This window comes from Solanum verrucosum, unplaced genomic scaffold, assembly GCF_900185275.1.
Source record: "Solanum verrucosum unplaced genomic scaffold, falcon-dt-bn FXZP01000260.1, whole genome shotgun sequence".
NCBI classification, from domain to species: Eukaryota; Viridiplantae; Streptophyta; class Magnoliopsida; order Solanales; family Solanaceae; genus Solanum; species Solanum verrucosum.
Genome location: NW_026019972.1, coordinates 18063 through 38010, shown reverse-complemented (window position 1 = coordinate 38010; position 19948 = coordinate 18063). Strand labels below are relative to the sequence as shown.

The 19948-nt window shown below is 34.2% G+C and overlaps 1 protein-coding gene across 1 annotated transcript; it reads right to left on the bottom strand.

The window, feature by feature from the left end:
* Positions 1 to 13060: 13060 nt before the first annotated feature.
* On the bottom strand, positions 13061 to 18328 carry LOC125817205 (uncharacterized). Its single transcript, XM_049496753.1, has 2 exons — positions 18135 to 18328; positions 13061 to 13721 (listed from the first exon to the last, which is right to left on the bottom strand). The coding sequence occupies exons 1-2, from the start codon at positions 18326 to 18328 to the stop codon at positions 13061 to 13063; spliced, it is 855 nt and encodes a 284-aa protein (XP_049352710.1).
* Positions 18329 to 19948: the final 1620 nt, after the last annotated feature.

Below are 19948 nucleotides of genomic sequence, written 5' to 3'. Positions count from 1 at the left end.
CACCCCAGAAATTAGAAGTTGAGATTGGAAAAGAAAAGTTTCATTTTTGGCACTAATGCAGTGATCTACGAGTCTGACCTATGGACTGTAGGAAGGAAGTCGTAGGTCTTGGTTTGAGATTTAGAAAATGTCAAGACAAGTAACTTGACCTACGAAAGAACATGACAGATGTAGGGTAGTCTACGAATCGTAGTAATTTCCTGTAGGGTGATTCATAGAATTTTTTTGAGACCTCAAGTCTACTAAAGGAGTTGACGAGTCGTGATATGTTTTATGGACCGGAGGAGGGTTCATAAGAGTGATCCATACTTGGTGGAATTTTGGACTGAAACTTGGGTTTTACGGATTGGCCCTATAGCTATAGAAAGGACTACGACTCGTAGGAAGGTTTCATTGAAGTTACGTAGGATTTTGAGTCCCAGTAAATGATTCTATGGCTAACCAGTACGGTCCGTAGAACTTCAAAGTCGTAAGGTCTCTCAACACTTTTTGATTAAGGGTGTTTTGGTCTTTTCCTACCCAATTAACCCCTAAACTATGTCGTTTTGGACCTATAACTACCCCTATATGAGTTTTTAATCCTAAGACTAAGATAAATTCTCTCATTCACTTAATTCTCCCAAAATATCTCAAGTCTTCTTCTCCAAATTCTCTCAAGAGCTCTTAAGGTAAAAGCTAGAGTTCAAGCTTCAAGGTCTCATTTTCCTTCATACTCAGGGGTTTGATTATCAAGGTGTGTGAGAATTCACCAATGAATCCCTTTCATCCATTGGGTTCCAAAAGAATCTTAATATCCTAATTTGATTGAACTACATGACTTTCAATTGATTTTGTATGGACCCATGCTGTAACACCCCATAAAAGTTTTTGAGCTAAGACTCGAACCATCCTTTGTTGTGAGTAGGATTTTGCTGAGAAACTTAAAATTTTCTTAAGTATTAAGTTCACTAGATGTATCACTATAATATCCCTCCTTAGAACGAACTAGAATTAGAAAGAAACTAGTTTTGGAAAAAGTAAATTTAGAAATTTTGGCAAGTTGTGCTAAGTATGAGTTTTGGGTCAACTTCAAATGACCATAACTTTTAGCACATGATGAATTAATGTCCCATAAGATATCAAATGAAAGTTCTTTTAATTATCTTTCCAACGCCATTGAGTTTGCTAATTTTCGAGCTCGTATGGGGGAGATATTCTATTTTGAAGTCAGACTGCCCATTTAAGGAAAGTTACCTGAAAATAAGAGGGGTGTTTTAGTCTTTTCCTTAATCACACTTATTATAAACGCGAATTACACCCAATTAAGGGTCTAAACTGATTAGAATTAGTTTCATTCATCCCCAAATGCATTTAGGGTTTAGAGAGAAGATTCAATAGGAGAAAAAGTTCAAAGTTTCAAGTGTTCGTTCAAAAAATTCAAGATTTTGCCAAGAACCTAGTTCTTTGAGGTGTGTAAGCTTCCATAGTGTTGGGTTTGTTCACCCACACGCCAATCATGAGTTTATTTTGCGAATCTATCCATAAATATTGAGAAATTTAATTTCTTGATGAGTTATTGATAAGTGTTCTTGAAGTTTCCTTATCAATTAAGTTTTGATGTAACATTATACTTGGGTCAACTTAAATCGACTATATCTCTTAGAATATAAAGAGTTATGTGGACCGTAGCCTATCAAATTAAACGTATTTGAATCTAGTTTCCAACACCACCTATTTTGTGTCAATCCAATAACTAAGTAAAAAGTTATGACTATTTTAGTAACCTGATACAGTGTTGTTACGAATTAGCCGATGAGAAAACATTAGAAAGCTTCATTTTTGTCTTTTTACCTCCAAGAAAACCCTAAACGAATTTCTTGACTAATAAAAGTCTCAAAACAATCATATTTTCATCTTTTAATCCATCATTCTCTTTTCTCGCAAACCCTAGGGCAAAACCCTAAGAAAAAATCAAAGTAGAAGACTTCATTCAAGATTTTTTCAATCTTTTTTCAAGATTCTTCTTCAAGGTAAGTCTTTCTCCAAGAATTCCATTCTTTTCAACTCAAATTTCACCATACAATTATGAATCACTAATGACAATTATAATTCTTGGCCATAGAGATTTCAAGAAAGTAATTCAAGAATCTCAAGAACGTTTTTCTTGATCGTTTACCTTCAAGCTAGAATTTCAAGGCTCCTAATCAAGTTCTTCTTCAAGATTCTTCAAGAACCTTGTTCTTCCACGTATGTAAGGCTATCATAGTATTGGACTAGTTCATCCTCACGCCCTACATCTGCTTTCAAATCAGTAAAAGAGAAATCTAGAATTTTACCCCTAGATTTGAGTATTCTTGAGAAGTTTTTCAAAGCCAACACTTGAGTTTTAAACTGAGTTTTGAGGAAGTAAGTGTGAGAATGAGAAGATTCGTATACATGAGTTCTATATTGTTATGTAGACCCTCAAGTCGAGCCGTTCATGCCCATAAATTCCGCATGAACTCCATAATTTGAGTATGTTTGAGAGGAGTAGTATCTTCCAGTTGTAAGTCTTGAGTATTAAGTTCCTAATCCTTTTGAGATTATATTCCTACTTATGGGACTACTACATGTTACCCATGAAGCCCTTGAGTTGAGTTGTTCATGCCCATATTTCCGCATGAACCCTATGGGTCGATCAGTCTAGAGATGAGTAGTATCATTGCATTTTGACTTCTGAGTACTGAGGTTCTTTATTTCTATTAAGATCCCTTAGTTGAGTCGTTCATGTTCATAATTCCACATGAACCCTATGATTTGAGTTACAAATTTTAAAAAAGATTTTTAAATCCAACACTTGAGTTCTTAAACTGAGTTTTGAGAAAGTAAAGATGAGTTTTGAGAAAAGAGTTTTCTAAAACATGATTAGTATGACAATCGAGTATGCTATCAATGTATGAGCAGTATGGTATCTAGATATACCATCAATGTTTATGCAGTATGACTTCCCAAGTCATCAATGATCATATTATAATATGATTTTGAAATGTTTTTGAGAAAGAGTAGAGTTGAGTTCATTTTCTTTAAAATGATACATGGAAACTAAGTATTCCCAAGAGTAAATGTTTCACATTTACGATGAGAGGAAACTGAGATTTCAAAAAGAATTTTGAGTAATAATCTTAAACCACAGAAAAAGTTATGTTTTTAAACATATGAGCTAGTATATTTTTGGGAGTAGTATTGAGCACCGATATGGGGGAGAGTTCAGATAACTCATAGCCCCCATAAACCATGTAGCCAATGTGGGTAGAAAGGGTCATACTTTGTAGATGATTCCTTAATGCTTTTAGCATAGACTAGTGGATCCACTTAGTGAGTAGGTCTTATACCTTGGCAAAGTATAGGACAATTTTGGTAGCGTGGGTGAGACGCCGTATCATCAGATATCTCATAGTGATGTTTGTCGGTTAGAGAAACTCCCACAAAAATATTTTGTATTCTTATATACACATATGTTTATTTTGTATTTTTATATACAAATAGAGTTTATTTTGTATTCTTGCATACAAACAGAGTTACATTATGTTTTCTAATATATTGAGTTGCTATCTACTGTTTTCAAAGGTTTCAATATATTGCATCTTTTGTTGTTGCTTTATATTGAGTTGAGTATCCAAAGTTGAGTACCCAAATTTGAGTATCTTATTATTGGGTTGAGCCTTATTTCACTGAGTTGAATATCTTATCATTGAGTTGAGCCCTATTTTCTCTGAGTTGAGTTGAACTATGTTTCCTAGAGTTGAGTTGAATTATGTTTCTTTGAGTTGAGTGAGTTGAGAAGAGGTAAGTATGTTTCTATTCCACTAGTTCAAGCTTATGTTTATGCTTTAGAATTCCCCTTACATGCTCGTACATTCCATGTACTGAGCCATTTGTCCTGCATTATTTCATGATGTAGATACATGTATTCAGGATCATCAACAGGCATTTTAGTGGGATCATGGGATATTCCAGTCAGCTTTGGTGAGCCTTCTTACATTCCGAAGGACTTCACCTTTATCTTACCGCTAGTAGTTTGAGATGTTGTGAGTCTTGTCCCGATATTCTTCTGTAATAGTAGGGGCTTCATAGATAGACAATAGAGTTTGAGAAGTCTGTTTCATTTATTTTTAAAAATGTTTTAAAGACTAGAGTTGCCTATTTCTGGCAAGTTGAATATACTATTTATTCAGAGTTAATAATTCAGTTTTTAAGCTTTTGCATGCTTAAGTTAGTTTTCCACTTGTAGTCAGCCAGGATGAGGGTTCACTTGGGGACTAAGAAAGGTTCTTGAGTGTCGGCCACGTCTAGGCTGTAGGCTCGAATCGTGACACATGCCTATTCCTTTTTCATGAATGAACTTAAATTGTGATCAATTCTTATGAACATATGAATTATGATTTATGAAATCTATGAATGTTTTTATGAAAAAGGATGATGTAAGAATAAATGATGCTTTTGAGATGATTACCAAAGATTTGTGAAAGATTTTCTCACATATGAATGAAATTATGATTTAGATACTTAAAAAGAAAGTGTCTACTATAAGTAAGTTTATGAATTCATGATTTGAACGGAGCTACTCTAATATGAACTTATGATTGGATTGGTAGTCTTATTTGTGCCTTTCCAAGTATTTTGATATGATTATGATTATGTCTTTTCTGTTGTGATTGACTTAGCACCGAAGGAACCTTGAGATGAATGCTCTCACATTAGTAAAGGTCGGGTGTCTAGTAGAAATCTCCTTATCCTTTAACTACGTGCCCTTGTAGGATTTTCGTAAATGGCCTAAGATAGTGGATCCACTTTAACAAAGAATGAACTAGACGAAGTTTTACCTTGGAAAGTAGATTCCCCTTTCTGGTGTGAGGGTCATGCTGGATTCCATGTTATAGATCACATGGTATTATTTTTGGTTAACTGTAAATATCCTATAAATGAACTATGTTTAGTTTAAAGGTTTTATGAAAGCTTCTATAATGGTTAAGTCTGCATTGACCTTGTTTATGATTCATGGATTCTTTTAAAGGCGTTTACTACATTTTACTTGGTCGTGCATATAATGTTTAAAGTTCCTCATATTGTCATGCCTATGTTTTTATGCATTTCTCCATATTTAGTACATTCACCATACTAATGCATATTTGTTCCTATATGGTCTCATAATATAGGGTCCGTTACTCCTTCTTTCCCTCATGGCTAGCTTGGATTGTTCTACTAGTACCTTTGATTGGTGAGTCATCCTTATGCTACAAGGACAAGACCATTGATGCTTTATTTTTTTATTGTTTTTTCATTTCAAACTTGTACGTGGTGTATGAGTTACGTTCCAACTACTCTTATGATGATAGAAATGCTTTGTCAGTCACTATTTAATATTCTTCTCTCATGTTCAAATTCCTTTTATGATATGAGACTTATGTTGCATATTACCTCTCTCGTTGTATTTTTTTGACGTCATGCTTATGCCAAGTGACTTATTTAGGGTATCTTAAGATCCTATTATTCATGTCACTTCTAGGGTGTACTTTGGGTCGTGACAGTTGTAGAAGCTATGTGTGGAATTATTTTCCAACCTTTTGAAGTGTGAATTTTGGCTTGAATGTGTGGCATTTGTTGGTCACATTGTGTCCACAACGAAGGTATGGAGTCGTCATTTAGAAAATAGATGCAATGCGAAATTGACAAAGACCAACATCCCCAATTAACATAAAGATTTTCTTGGGTTTATGGGGTTACTAAAAAAGGTTCGTCAAGGGGTTCTCATCTATTTCAGGTCCATTAACTAAGTTGACTCAAAAGAAGGCTAAGTTTCAATGGTATGAGGTTTGCAAGAAAAATTTTCAAGAATTGAAGACTAGATTGGCTAGTGCTTTAATATTAACCCTATCGTAGGGTACATAATGTTTTATTGTTTATTTTGATATGTTCAGAGTTGGACTTTGTTGTGTATTGATGCACAATGGTAAAGTTATAATTTATGCATCTAGATAGCAGATAGCTTAAAATCCATGAGATAAATTATCCGACTCACATTCTCGAGTTAGTGGCAGTGGTGTTTGCTCTCAATATATGGCATCACTATCTCTATGGTTTGCATGTGTATGTGTTTAGTGACCACAAGATCTCCGTTTGTTGGACACTAGTGAGTGTGGAGTATTTGTAATGAATGGGGCTGAGTCTTCCTTGGCGGTGGAAGTGAAAGTGATGCAAGATAGAGACCCCATCATACTTGAGTTAAAGACAACTTTCATAAGTAGAAGGTGATGGCTTTTGAACAAGGGGAGATGGTGTGTTGAGGTTTCAAGGTAGGTTATGTGTTCCAAAAGTTGATGATATCCATGGAAAGATCATGGCATAAGCCCACAGTTCCAAGTATTCAATTCATTCAGGTTTTACAAAGATATACCATCCCTTGAGGGAAGTCTATTGGTGGAGTTGTATGAAGAGGTGTATTGCAGATTTTATTGCTAAATGTCCAAATTACCAAAAACTCAAGGTTGAGCACCAGATACCATGTGGTGTGGATCATAACATATCTCTTTGGGAATGGAAGTGGGAGATGATTAATATGGATTTTATCAATATCTTACCATGATCTCGTTGAAAGCATGACTCGATTTGAGTGATTGTAGATCAAATGACTAAATCAATCCATTTCTTGACGGAGTGAAGCCGTATTGAGGGAATCATTTTGTCTCAATCAATCAAGAATGCCTCAACTGGATAAATTCACTTATTTCACACAATTCTTATGGTCATGCCTTTTCCTCTTTATAGAGGACTATGCCAGATTATAGATCCGTGAGGTAGCCAAACTTCATGGAGTTCCATTGTCCATTATTTCAGATAGGGGTGCTTAGTTCACCACCCAATTTTAGAAGTTGTTTTAGAAAGGTTTTAGGTTCGAAGGTAAATTTTATTACCACTTTTCATCCTAAGACAAATAGTCAAGTAGAGCGCACAATTCAGAACCTAGAGGATATGTTGAGAGCTTGTGTCATTTCTTTAAAGGGTAATCTCCTAAATTGATTTCACCCAATTCCATTAGGGTTTCATGCAAATCTCCATGGGTTCTATCTATTATGATTTAATTATTTATATTGAACCCTATTATGCATGATTTGATTAAACTACATGACTTTCAATTGATTTCATATGGACCCATGCTTATGCCTATTTCCTGAACTTAAATTATGATCAATGCTTATGAACTTATGAATTGTGATTTATGAAATCTATGCATGTTTTATGAAAAAAGGATGATGTAAGAATAAATGAAGCTTTTGAGATGAGTAACAAAGATTTGTAAAAGATTTTCTCACATGATTTAGATGCTTAAAAAGAAAGTGTCTACTATGAATAAATTTATGAAATCATGATTTCAAAGGAGCTACTCTCATATGAAACTATGATTGGATTAATAGTCTTAATTGTGCCTTTCCAAGTATTTTGATATAAATATGCTTATGTCTTTTCCATTGGGAATTACTTAGCACCGAGGGGACCTTGAGATGGAGGCTCTCCCGTTAGTAGAAGTCATGTCTCTAGAAGCAATCTCCTTGTCCCTTAACTATGTTTCCCCGTAGGATTGTCTTAAATGACCTAAGCTAGTGGATCCACTTTATCAAAGAATGAATACGACAGAGTTCTACCTTGGCATGTAGATTTCCTTTTCTAGTGTAAGGGTCATACCGGATTCCATGTTATATCTCACATGGTCTTATTTTCAGTTAACGATAAATATCCCACAAATGAACTATGTTTACTTCAAAGGTTTTTTGAAAGCTTCTATAATGATTTTAAGTCTTCATTGACTTTGTTTATGATTCATGGATTCTTTTAAAGGATTTTACTACGTTTTACTTGGTCATGCATATAATGTTTATATTTCCTCATATAATCATGCCTATGTTTTTATGCATTTCTCCATACTTAGTACATTCACCGTACTAATGCATATTTGTTCCTATATTGTCTCATAATATAGGGTCCGACACTCCTTCTCTCACTCATGGCTAGCTTGGATTGCTCTACTAGTACCTTTGATTGGTGAGGCATCCTCATGCTTCGCGGAAAAAACCATTGATGCCTTATTTCTTTTATTGTCTTTTCATTTCAGAGTTGTATGTGGTGTATGAGTTACATTCCAACCACTCTTATGATGTTTGAAAGGCTATGACAGACATGGTTTAATATTCTTCACTTATGTTCAGATTCTTTTTATGATATGAGACTTATGTTGCATATTATCTCTCTTGTTGTATTTGTTTTTCGTCATGCTTATGCCAAGTGTCTTGTTTAGGGTCTCTCGAAATCCTACTCTCCATGTCATATTTAAGGTGTACTTTTGATTGTGACAGTTGTAAAAGCTATATGTGTAATCTAGACTGATATAATTGATAATTGTATACAATGATGAAGTCTTACAACACTAAGTGACAAAAGAGGTGGTAAGTATCAATCGTGCCCTCTATAGAATCCTCAAAGTTAAGGGATTATTTTGCAACTCCACAGAAAATGGCCCTCATCAGTATCTAATTAAGGAACTTCCTAAGAGTGTGTTCCTCACTAGTATTTCAGATGAAACAATAAGGCTACAAATCTTCAAATACTCGCTTACTGGAGAGGCAAGAATATGGTACATGATCATACTTTCAGACTCCATCACTATGTGGGTTTGATTGGTGAATGTGTGTTATAATAAATGGTGCTCAATGAGGAAAAAAAACTGTAAATCAAGAACAATATTCTTTACTTCAAAATAAACACAAGGTGAATACCTATCAAACACATGGGGGAGGTTTATACTATTGCTACTTATACCTACAGTAACATGGACTTCACAAAGTGAAATTACTTGAAATATTCTTCCTTGTCCTAGAATAATTCAACTAAGCTATAGTCAATATTGTGACATGAAGAAAATTTATGGATAACACTTTCGCCATGACCATCAAGTTACTCAACAATGTGGCTAGGCATGGAAGACCATGGAATTCCAAATTTTGTCATTGAGAGAAGGTGTCCTAAGGTGTAAGGATATACTCAAAAGGTGAAACTTAAGGTGAAGAACAACATGATCCTAAAGCTTTGATTCATCCTGTTGATGAGTTAAACTTCATCGAGCTGCGATATTAAATCAAGCTTAACGTGGGAGGTAACCCAAGCTAACTTTTTCTTTCTTTCTTTTAATCTTTTTGTGTTTTTAGAATTGAATTTTTCTTTTAAATGTGTGTTGCAATACATGCTTAATAGACAGGGATGCATATATAATATGAAAATCATAGAAAGAAGGTCTAAAAATATTCATAGAGAAGTATCTCTATAAAAATTTTCATGAGGAACAAGGTGGTACGCAAAAGGAATCACATTGTTTTGGGGTTGTGAAGGTAACTTGAACTATGCAAAGGTATGAGACCTTCTAAGTGTTTTTGGGGTTTTGATTCCATCTGCTACCATAGAATGAGTCATAAAAATCTGCATATTAAACACCTATACCCATATTTTAGAGATAATTTGGTGTTGTACCCACCAACAAAACTTATTTTAGCTCATAGACACTCAATTTCTTTTTGATTTATTTTATAGGGTTAGGTTAAGAAAAAGTGAAAAAGTGGGGTTGGATTGTGGGGTCAGGGACCTTTTTATCACTTTAAAAAATTGGGGGATAAAATACAAGTTTAAAAAATTATTTTCTTCCCAACACTTCCAATATTAAATAAATTTAATTCCTCCGAGAAATGAAGTATAGTCCTAATATAAAGAATATTTAATAAACTTCAATATTAAAAAACCCTTTTCCGAGGAAACCTCAGAAGTTCTCAGAACATCTTCTCTAATGTGGCTTTTGATCTTCCATATACCAACTTTATCAATAACACAAACCTCCATAAAACACCTTTCTTCAAGAACCAACCTTTCTATCTTCCATTGTTGAAACCATAAACAAACGTAAGATCCCATAATCGTTCCTGAAGATTCCAACGAAGTGAATCAAGTCTTTTTTGTTCAATCTTCTTCCCCATGTTCAGTTGAATCTTGTTCAATCTTCTTCCTTTTAGGTAAGTTTAATCGTATTCTCAATAAATTTTAGTCCTATTTGATTTTTAATTGCAGTAGTGTAGTGAAGTTTAGATTTTTGCTTAACCTTTTGAAAATCGGACCCTTTTTAGTTCATGTTTTTTTATTCTGCATTGTTAATGGCGTTTTGGTTTGGATAATGCATAAAACTTTTTTGAAAGTTTTATGTTAGCGATTTAACATATTTAGTGTATTTTGATCGATTTTAATGGTGTTTATGTCAATGACATTGTCGATTTCTGTTGGGACTGCTACTTATTTTGCATGTGTTTTTATTGTAAGCTATGATTATGTTAATAGACTAGTGGTCGATATTTTGATATGACAAATTTGGTTTTGCTTGTATATAGTACAGTATGGCTAAAACTATAGGCGTCATTGTTAAACGATATGTTCCCAATGCTTCTAAAAATAAGAAAATAAAGGCTGAAGAAGTTTTCAAAGATTCAAAACAGAAAAAAATTATTGTGGAAGAACCTGAGTCAAACTAGGATTCTGATACAATGGCCGAGATTGATAACTATCAGGACAATAGTACCCAATCTAGTGATGACGTTGAATCTAGTAATGAAAAAAGTGACAGTAAAGATGAGGAGAATAGTAGAGATACCCAAACTGGTGATGAGGGTGAAGATCCCACTGTCCTTCCTAATTTGTGCAAGAGATATTTCTAGTAAGTCGTATGATTTAGTGACATGGATAGATGAGATAGGATTGTTTCCATCAAAAATTTCTGTAAGAGCAATGATGACTGTTTATCGTGATTTTAGAAATCTTCTAGTTCAAGAAAAAATCTATGAAGACTTTAAAGGTACTTGTTTTGGACACCTGAGACATATTCTAGAACATTTCAAGTCAAATGGATAGATGGTCCATTATATGTTGTTGCGACGTGTGAAAAATGACAAAAAATTGCTTGCAATTTGGTTCGGTGTGAATGATAAGCCTGCTTGTTTTGGCTTAGGAGAATTTGCATTGATTACGGGGTTGGGTTTCTCAGCATACCCCCGTGATGCAAAAATGAAAAAGTTCTTGAAAATGGTGAGAAATTTTATTACAAGGTGACCAAGAATAAGAACATCATTGCTACAAAGTTGATGTGTTTGATCAAGGGTGCAAAGTTGAATAAGGAGCAGAAGTTGCAGTGCTCTTTGGTTTTGTTCGTCAACACGATGCTGCTTGCCCATAATCAATCTAAATTTTAGATTCAAGCCACATTAAGATGGCAGATGATTTAGATTTCTTCAATGGTTATCTGTGGGGGAAAGAAAGTTTTAATTTAACCTTGACGTATCTGAAGAATAAAATCAATTTGAAGAAGCAGAGTGAAGTGTATAATGAAAGAGGAAATGCATCGTATGCTCTGTATGTCTTTTTCTGGGTATTTCTGGTACTTCTTATCAATTTTGTAGTTGATTTATGATAAATTCTTATATATTTGTGTAGTATTTTATAGCACCTGTTTATTTATTTGTTCTTCTATTAATTCCATGTTTGGATATATGAGCATTTTCCTCATCTTGAAAAGTATGCCAAGAAGTCCTTGGATTCTCTTCTGCCCGTTCCCCATTTACTTAGATGGCACATGGCAAAAAACAATAATATTATCGAAGGTGATCCATTTAAGTACAAAGGAAAAAATACAAAGGTATACATTTATTTATTATTATCTAGCAATATTTGTAAATTAGTGAATGTTGTGTAATATTTATATATATTGTTTTTTGTATATTGTGCACCCATACCTCACATCTACTATCCGTGAGACAAAAATAGAATTACATGGAAACATTAAAGCCATATATGGGTGAAGTGAAGGATACAGTCCTCGATGCATTAAAGGAAAATTTGAATGGTGTGACTGTCCTCACTTCAGCAGTAGAGAATGTGGAGGATGAGTATTTAAGTGATCACAATCCTAATCAATCATGTGAGAATACTATTTCGAGTGGACATAAAAATATACCAAGTACTTCTAAAGATGACAATTTGTGTGAGCGTGTTGCATCCCTCGAGCAATCAATGGTGGAAATTGTTGCTTATGTATGAGAGGAGAAATTGACAAGAACTGAAAAGAACAAGAAAAAGAAAGGTAGATAAATTTATATATTATTTATGTAAAATAATTTATTTGTATGAATGTTTAGCCACTGATCTTGCAGTAGATGATGACGACTTTGCAACACCAACAGTCGATGAGATCCTTCCATTAGCTATAACTGATGATGATTTTGTTGCAGTTGATGAATACTTTGCAGATGAAGTTGATGAAGTTGTAGAAGAGATGAGATGAAGGAAGAAGAGAAAGAACAAGAGGAGGTGAAGATTGCAGAAAAAGAAGAGGAGAAGCTGGAAAAAAGTAAAGAGGAGAAGCTGGAAGAGAAGAAAACAGAAGAAAATGAAGAGGAACACATAGCAAGTGGAGAAGAAGAGAAAGAACAAGAGGAGAAGATGACAGAGAATGAAAAAGAGGAAAAGTTGGAAGAAGAAGGTTTGGCCATTGATGTGACAGAAGAGGAAAAAGAAGTGGACGTGATGAGTATTGTTATGGAGCTTAATGGTGAGGTTAACGGTGATGAATAAGGCATTTATGGTTATTGGTATTTTGAGACTGTTTTTGAAATAATTGGTTTTTGAAGACAATTGGTTTTTGAGATAGTTGGTTTTTCCCTGGTTTTTAAGACAATTGATTTTGAGATAGTTGGTTTTTGAATGGGTTTTAAGACAACTGGTTGTTGAAGTAGTTGGTTTTCAAGAAAATGGTTAAAGTGGTTTATTGTTTTGACCAGAAAAATGTACATTTGAAAGATAATAGATGTTTTTATATATGGTTAATGGTAGTTTTGAGAAACAGTTTAACATGTTTTATTATGAAGGGTTTTTAGATTTCTTATGAATCTATGTTTTAATAGTATGTGATTTTTGCTTAACTTCAGTTTCTTACCATTATAGAGTAAAATTATTTAGTAGTCAATTATTGACAATAAAGTTGTTTAATAGATGCCACGGGATACTCTCTTTCGTCTATCAACATAGCATTGAGTGACTCGGTAATATTTTTGGTCATCACATCATATCTATTGCCAGGGAAATGTACCCTGCTCCACTTCTCAAAACCAATATCATGCTCAAGAACGACGATTGCCGCAGGGAATTTGTTCTTGAATTCTACAAAATGATTGTAAAACTCCTTCAAAGAATAAGCCTTTGCCACATTGTAGTAAAGATAGAGGGAATCTCCACAATGATGATTTACGTGGAGACTTTCATTGAGGTGCCTCCTACAATACCCGTGGTGAGCATAATTGTAACTGTTCACAATACCGTTGGCGATGCTCTTATGTCTATTAGAGATAAAACACAAATCTGGTTTATCGACCACAATCTCCTTCAACTTCTCAAAGAAGAATGTCCAAGATGCATCATTCTCTTTGTCCACGATACAAAAGAAAATTGGATAAACATGATTCTCCGTATATTGCGCAACATCTCTCAACAACTCGCCCTCATATTTACTATGTAAATGAGTGCCGTCGATCGCAATTACCTTTCTCATATGGGCAAATCCCCTAATGCAAGCACCGAAGGCCAAGATATAATACATGAACCTATTACTATCCTTGTTTACCATGATACTATAGATAGAACCAACATTAAGAGTCTCAAACATGTAGGAAAAAATTGGTAAGCATGAATATCCGTTCTCCGCTGTCCCTCAGACCATTTCCTTGGCAACCACACCTCCTTCAAACATTTCCAATAGCTTGGACTACAACGAAAAGAGTTAAACATAGCCCTTTGAATCTCTTTAACATTTGGATTCTTATCAAGATACATATTTATACAAAGTGAAGTAATGACTTTGATTGAAATTTTTCCATGGCTACTGTTGGCATGTTCAATGCCATAACTGTGCTTGCCAATGTACTTGTAGATACAAAATCTATCCAGACGCTCATATTTCCACGCGCGCAACATGTATGCACAATTGTGAGATACACATTTCATCTTTAAGTATTTAGTACAACTCTTCACAATAGCAAAATCAAATGTCTTCTTTGTCACCGCTTCGGCTAATAAAAATTGCAACTCATTCTTGTTACTGAAAGTTTGATTTATGCATAAATTAGTTCTATCAGAGAAGGAATGGTTGGATTGTAATCCCATTTCTTGGTATCCCTACATTTCTTCACAACATTCGGGTTTGGGATCTTCTGCGTCTACTGGTAGATTTTACATATTAATTGGATCATCATGTATATTCATTGAATGATCACCTAAGCTCTCATTTGAATTATCACCCAAGCTCTCTTTTAAATGATCACCCAAAGTTTCATTTCCAATCAAATCATTGTCATCGTAAATGAATTTGTTGGTTCAATTGGAGGCCTTGCATTGACGTTTATCCTCAATGTAGGCCTAAAGGGTAACACACCAGAATTTTTTTCAAACTGAGACTCGAATCATCCTTCGTTGTGAGTAGGATTTTATCGAGGAAATTAAAATTTCTTGAGTGTTAAGGTCACTAGATGTAGCACCTTGAGTTCCAAGAAGAACTAAAGATAGTTCATTCAAGTCATTCCTACGTTCCTTTAAGTTTTGGGTTAACTTCAAATGATCATAACTCTCTGTACATGATGATTTAGGCAGGCTACAAGGTATCCTATGAAAGGTCTTTGAATTATCTTTCCAACTCTACCAATTTTGCTAAGTTTCGAGGTCGGATGAGTGACATATGCCCTTTTGAAGTCAGGCTGTCCAAATAAGGAAAGTTACCCGAAAATAGTAAGGGGTATTTTGGTCTTTTCCTTACCCAATCAGATTTAATTCATTTTTAGAAAGGTTTTAAGGGTCTAATCCTATTAGGTTCAGTTTTATAATCCTAATATACGCGTAGGGTTTTAGTTGAGAGTTCAAGAAGAGAAAAGAAGAGAAAAGAGGAGAAAAGTGGAGATGATCAAAGCGTTCGGTGAAGTTCGTGAGTTTTGTTGCGGAATTTTCGCCATGGGTTTAAACCCTAAGAGTATGTAAGCTTCCATAGTGTTGGGTTTGTTCACCCACACGCCAATCATGTTATTTTCAGCGTAATTTCATTCTTGAAGTTGGAAGATTAGAGTTCTTGATGAGTTCTTAATAAGTGTTCTTGAAGTTCATCCTAAATCTTGTTTTATTGGGGTTTTGATGATTTTTTGAGATGAAAGTGACTGTTTTGAGGGATGTATTGAGTATATTAGAGTGTACTTATGTTAAGTAGTCGATTACAAGTGATTGGGGAAGAAACCATTCGATTCTAGGTGAGTTAGGGTGAGAAAATGAGCAAAGAAATTCGTTGGCTTTTCTGGGTTGGGGTCTGGAGCACCGTGCTAGCCAGTGCGCCCCAAATTATGTTTTGTAGTTTAGGGGCTGGCGCCCCGCGCTACTCAGTGCGCCAGGTTTGCCTGCCCCTTCCAATTTGCAGTCAGTTGCTCCGTTTGAGTTCTTTTAAAGTGTAGCTTCACTCCCTTTTGATTTTAAACACTCTAAGCTACTTCTAAACACCTAGAACTAATTCATAACATGAATCATAACCCTTGAATCCATAGTTCAAATTCAAGGTAGAGTTAAGAGTTAAGTCTTGAGAGTTCTTTCGAACATTTAAAGAAAGTCTCTTTGAGTCATTTTGAGGAGTCTTCTACAACTTCTAATAAATTGTTTCAAGACTCACACAAGTGAATATGAGAATGAGGATAATGTATTCATGAGTTTACTTTGTTATCACGAGATCCTTCATAACATGAACCATAACTCTTGAATTCATAATTCACATTCAAAAGAGAGTTAAGAATAGAGTTCAAGAAAGCTTTTGAGTTCAATTGTGACTCCTTTGAGATCAACTATCGGTTTAAACTAAGTTGTTGAGAAAGTTAGTATGAAAATGGGAAGAGTTGTATACATGAGTTCCATATTGTTATGTAGAACCTTGAGTCGAGTCGTTCATTCCCATAAATTCCTCATGAACTCCATAAGTTGAGTATCTTTGAGAGGAGTAGTATCTTCAAGTTCTAAATCTTGAGTATTGAGTTCCTAACCCTTTTGAGTTTATATTTCTAATATTGGGGCTACTACATGTTACGCATGAAGGTCCTTGATTTGAGTAGTTCATACCCATAATTCCGCATGAACCCTATAAGTCGAGTAGTCTTGAGATGAGAAGTATCTTTGAGTCCTTGAGTTGAGTAGTTCATGCTCATAATTGCACATCAACACTCTGACTTGAGCATTCTTTAAATGAGTAGTATCATTGAAGTTCTTGAGTTCTAAGTATTGAATTCTATCCATGGTTATTTAAAACCTTGAATTGAGTCGTTCAAGGACATAATTTGGCGTGAACCCTATTTTAAGAAGTCTTTTACAAATGCTTTAAACTTGTTTAAGATTTGAGTTTTGAGTTGAGTAAAGACTGGAGAGTGAAGTCCATTTCTTCAAAAGAGTATATGGGGGCTATGTATTCCCAAAGAATACAGGTTTTCACATTTAAATCAAGAAAGCAAACTGATATTTCCAAAAGAGTCTTTGAGCTAGCTTTTCAGTAAAGAGTAAATGCTTTCATATTTAAGAAAGAGAGGAAACACTGATTTCCTAGAGAGCCTTTGGGCTAGTTTTTGAGCAATTATCTCAAACAATAGAAAGAGTTGTGGTTTTAAACATATGAGCGAGTTATATTTTGGGAGTAGTATTGAGCACCGATATGGGGGAGAGTTCAGACAACTCACAGCCCCCATAAACCGTGTAGCCATCATAGGTAAAAAAAAGGGTCATACTTTTTAGATGATTCCTTAGTGATTTTTAGCATAGACTAGTGGATCCACTTAGTAGTTATGTTCTATACCCCCGACAAGGTATAGGACGACCCTGGAAGCATGAGGCAAAACACTGTATCATCACATAGCTTATAGTGATGGTTGTCGGTTAGAGAACCTCCCACAGTTATATATTGTATTCTTATATACACAGTGTTTTACCTTGTATTTTCATATACAAGAAGAGTTTATCTTGTATCCTTGCATAGATACATAGTTATTTTGTATTTTTCACTACATTAAGTTGCTTAATACTATTTTAAAAGCTTTCCATATATTGCATATGTATTGTTGCTTTATATTGAGTTGAGTATCCAAAGTTGAGTATACAAAGTTGAGTATCAAGAGTTGAGTACCTAGAGTCGAGTATCTTATTGTTGAGATTGAGCCTTATTTCACTGAGTTGAATATCTTATAATTGAGTTGAGCCTTATTTCACTAAGTTGAATATCTTATCATTGAGTTGAGCCCTATTTTATCCGAGTTGAGTTGAACTATGTTTCTTTGAGTTGAGTTGAGAAGAGGTAAGTATGTTTCTATTCCACCAGTTTAAGCTTATGTTATGCTTTAGAATTCCCCTTACATGCTGGTACATTCTATGTACTGAGCCATTTGGACTGCATCGTTTCATGATGCAGATACATGTATAGGTATTTGGGATCATCAACAGGAGCTTCGTTGATACCACATGGAGTTCAAGTTAAGTTATGGTGAGCCTCCTTGCTTCCGGAGGATTTCATTTACTTTTCAATTATATCAGTTGTTAGGATGTTGTGGGTATTGTCCCGACTTCCATCTTTGTCAGTTAGAGGCTTCGTAGATAGACAGTAGAGTTTCAGAAGTCTGTTAATTTATTTTGTTAAATATTTTAAAGACTTAAGTTGCCTATTTTATGGCGAGTTGAATATATTATTTTATTCAAAGTATCTATTCAGTATTGTTCAAATCATCTTAAAGTTGAGTATTTGAATTTATTTCAGTTTTTAAGCTTTTACATGCTTAAGTTAGTCTTTCGCTTGTAGTCAGCCAGGATGAGAGTTCACTTAGGGACCAACAATGGTTCTTGAGTGCCCGCCACGTCCAGGGTGTAGACTCGGGTCATGACATAGAGCCATCAATACTAATATCTAACATGTACAAGCTCATGTGCATATCATTTTTTATGAGTGTGGGATATATTTTTCCCCTCTCATTCATTTGATAGCTAACACCAAGTCATTTGGCTCGGAAGTTAACTCACCGGCCTCAATTACGCTTGCAATCAGATCATCATATGAACCATTGCGACGCAACGCAATGGGCACTGTCGTCTTACTCAAAGATTTCCAATTCCTGCTTTTGGGAGTCTCCTTCCATACTCCCATATAATCACCACCAGCAACAACAAATTCAGCTACTACCATTATAGACTACAAATATAGATATACTAGATTACATAATCAGTCTTTAACGATCGATGAGGTATGAAATTCGTACAAAAACGTGGTTGAATGAGATCGAGTTCAAAATTCAGCTCCTGCAATAGAGAAATGTATGTTAATGCTTTTAAACTATCGAAATGTATCTACAAATGAGTTATCAAGTGATTATGGAAGATTTATCAAGCTTCTAAAATGATGGGAAAATAATTTTGAAGATTGGTTTTTGAAAGAAAATGGAGTAAAAATAAAAATGGAGTAAAAATGGAGTAGGAGATGATGATGATTTTACCTTTGGAATGGATAATATGGCCGAAAAAGTCACCGAAATTGGCAAAAACAACAGTAAAAATGAGCTGCTTGTTGGAGACTTTTTCTTTTTCTAATATAATATTAAATATTGGTAAAAAATATATTAATTCATTCCATATTTGTTGGAAAGAAGAGGAGGGGGACCAAAGTGGAGATATGAAAACTTAGGAGGATCTTTTGTATGTCCCAAGTAGGGCACATGGATGATGTCATAATTAGTGGCTATACCACTAATTTTTCAAGACTTGTGACTTAATGTCACATTAAGTCTTTAGAGTGGATATTTTGCCAACTCTCCCCATATTTTAGTCATCCTTAAATTTCCACCTCTCTCTTTTACCCATATTGACTCTTCACTTTCCCTCCTCTATATCTAAACAAGCGTGCACACACATATACTTATCTATTAGAGTCCGGAGTCAAAATGGCAAAAACAATTGAGTGAAATTTTTGAAAGGGCAACAAAAAGTAAGGTTGAAACCAAAAGGGCAACATTTAGACAGAATGGTAACTTCGTGATATTTTAAGCGGGAAGACGCAGTGTCCCATGTACTTTACACGACGCAAGGTGACAATGTACCTGTAAGGCGCATGGAGCTTGCGCCTTGCTTTCTATTTTTTTTTTTTTGTCAAAAGCTGTTCAACTAAGGCACATAGTTTGCCTTTTTTTTTTTTTTTACATTCCTTTAGATTTTACTTTAAAACTTTAAGAAAATCAATAGAAATAATGTAGTGTTTTTGTTTAATATTTTCAAAAATTTTGAAACATATTTTTAAGAAAATAAGTAGAAATATTTTTTTGCATAATATGTACGGTTTTCTTTTTAAATGAATTGATTTTAAATTATTTTTTTAAATAATACTTCTCATCCCTCTAGTTCATATTAAGTAAATTGCTGGAGTATGAAACCTCCATAAGAAAAATATTTAAGGACATAAATCGAAATGCTACTTTCTACTATAACTCTTTTGATTATTTCCAAAATTATTCTCTTAGAAAATGTATTGTATTAAAAATCTTGTTATATGGATGGTAAATTCAATTATTACATAATAATCTATATTATTTTTAAAAATAATTTGAAATGTAATGTAAAATATTTATAGAATATATTTATATTATTTAATATTTTCACTTGTATATTCATTTTACTTCAATTTATATTAGATTGTTATAACTTGAGAGATTAAAATTTCTTTTTACTATGACTCTCATATATTTCAGGTAAGTTATATGTTTTACTTTTTAGCTTTTGGTATGTAAAAAATGTATATTTAATTTTCGAAATATGT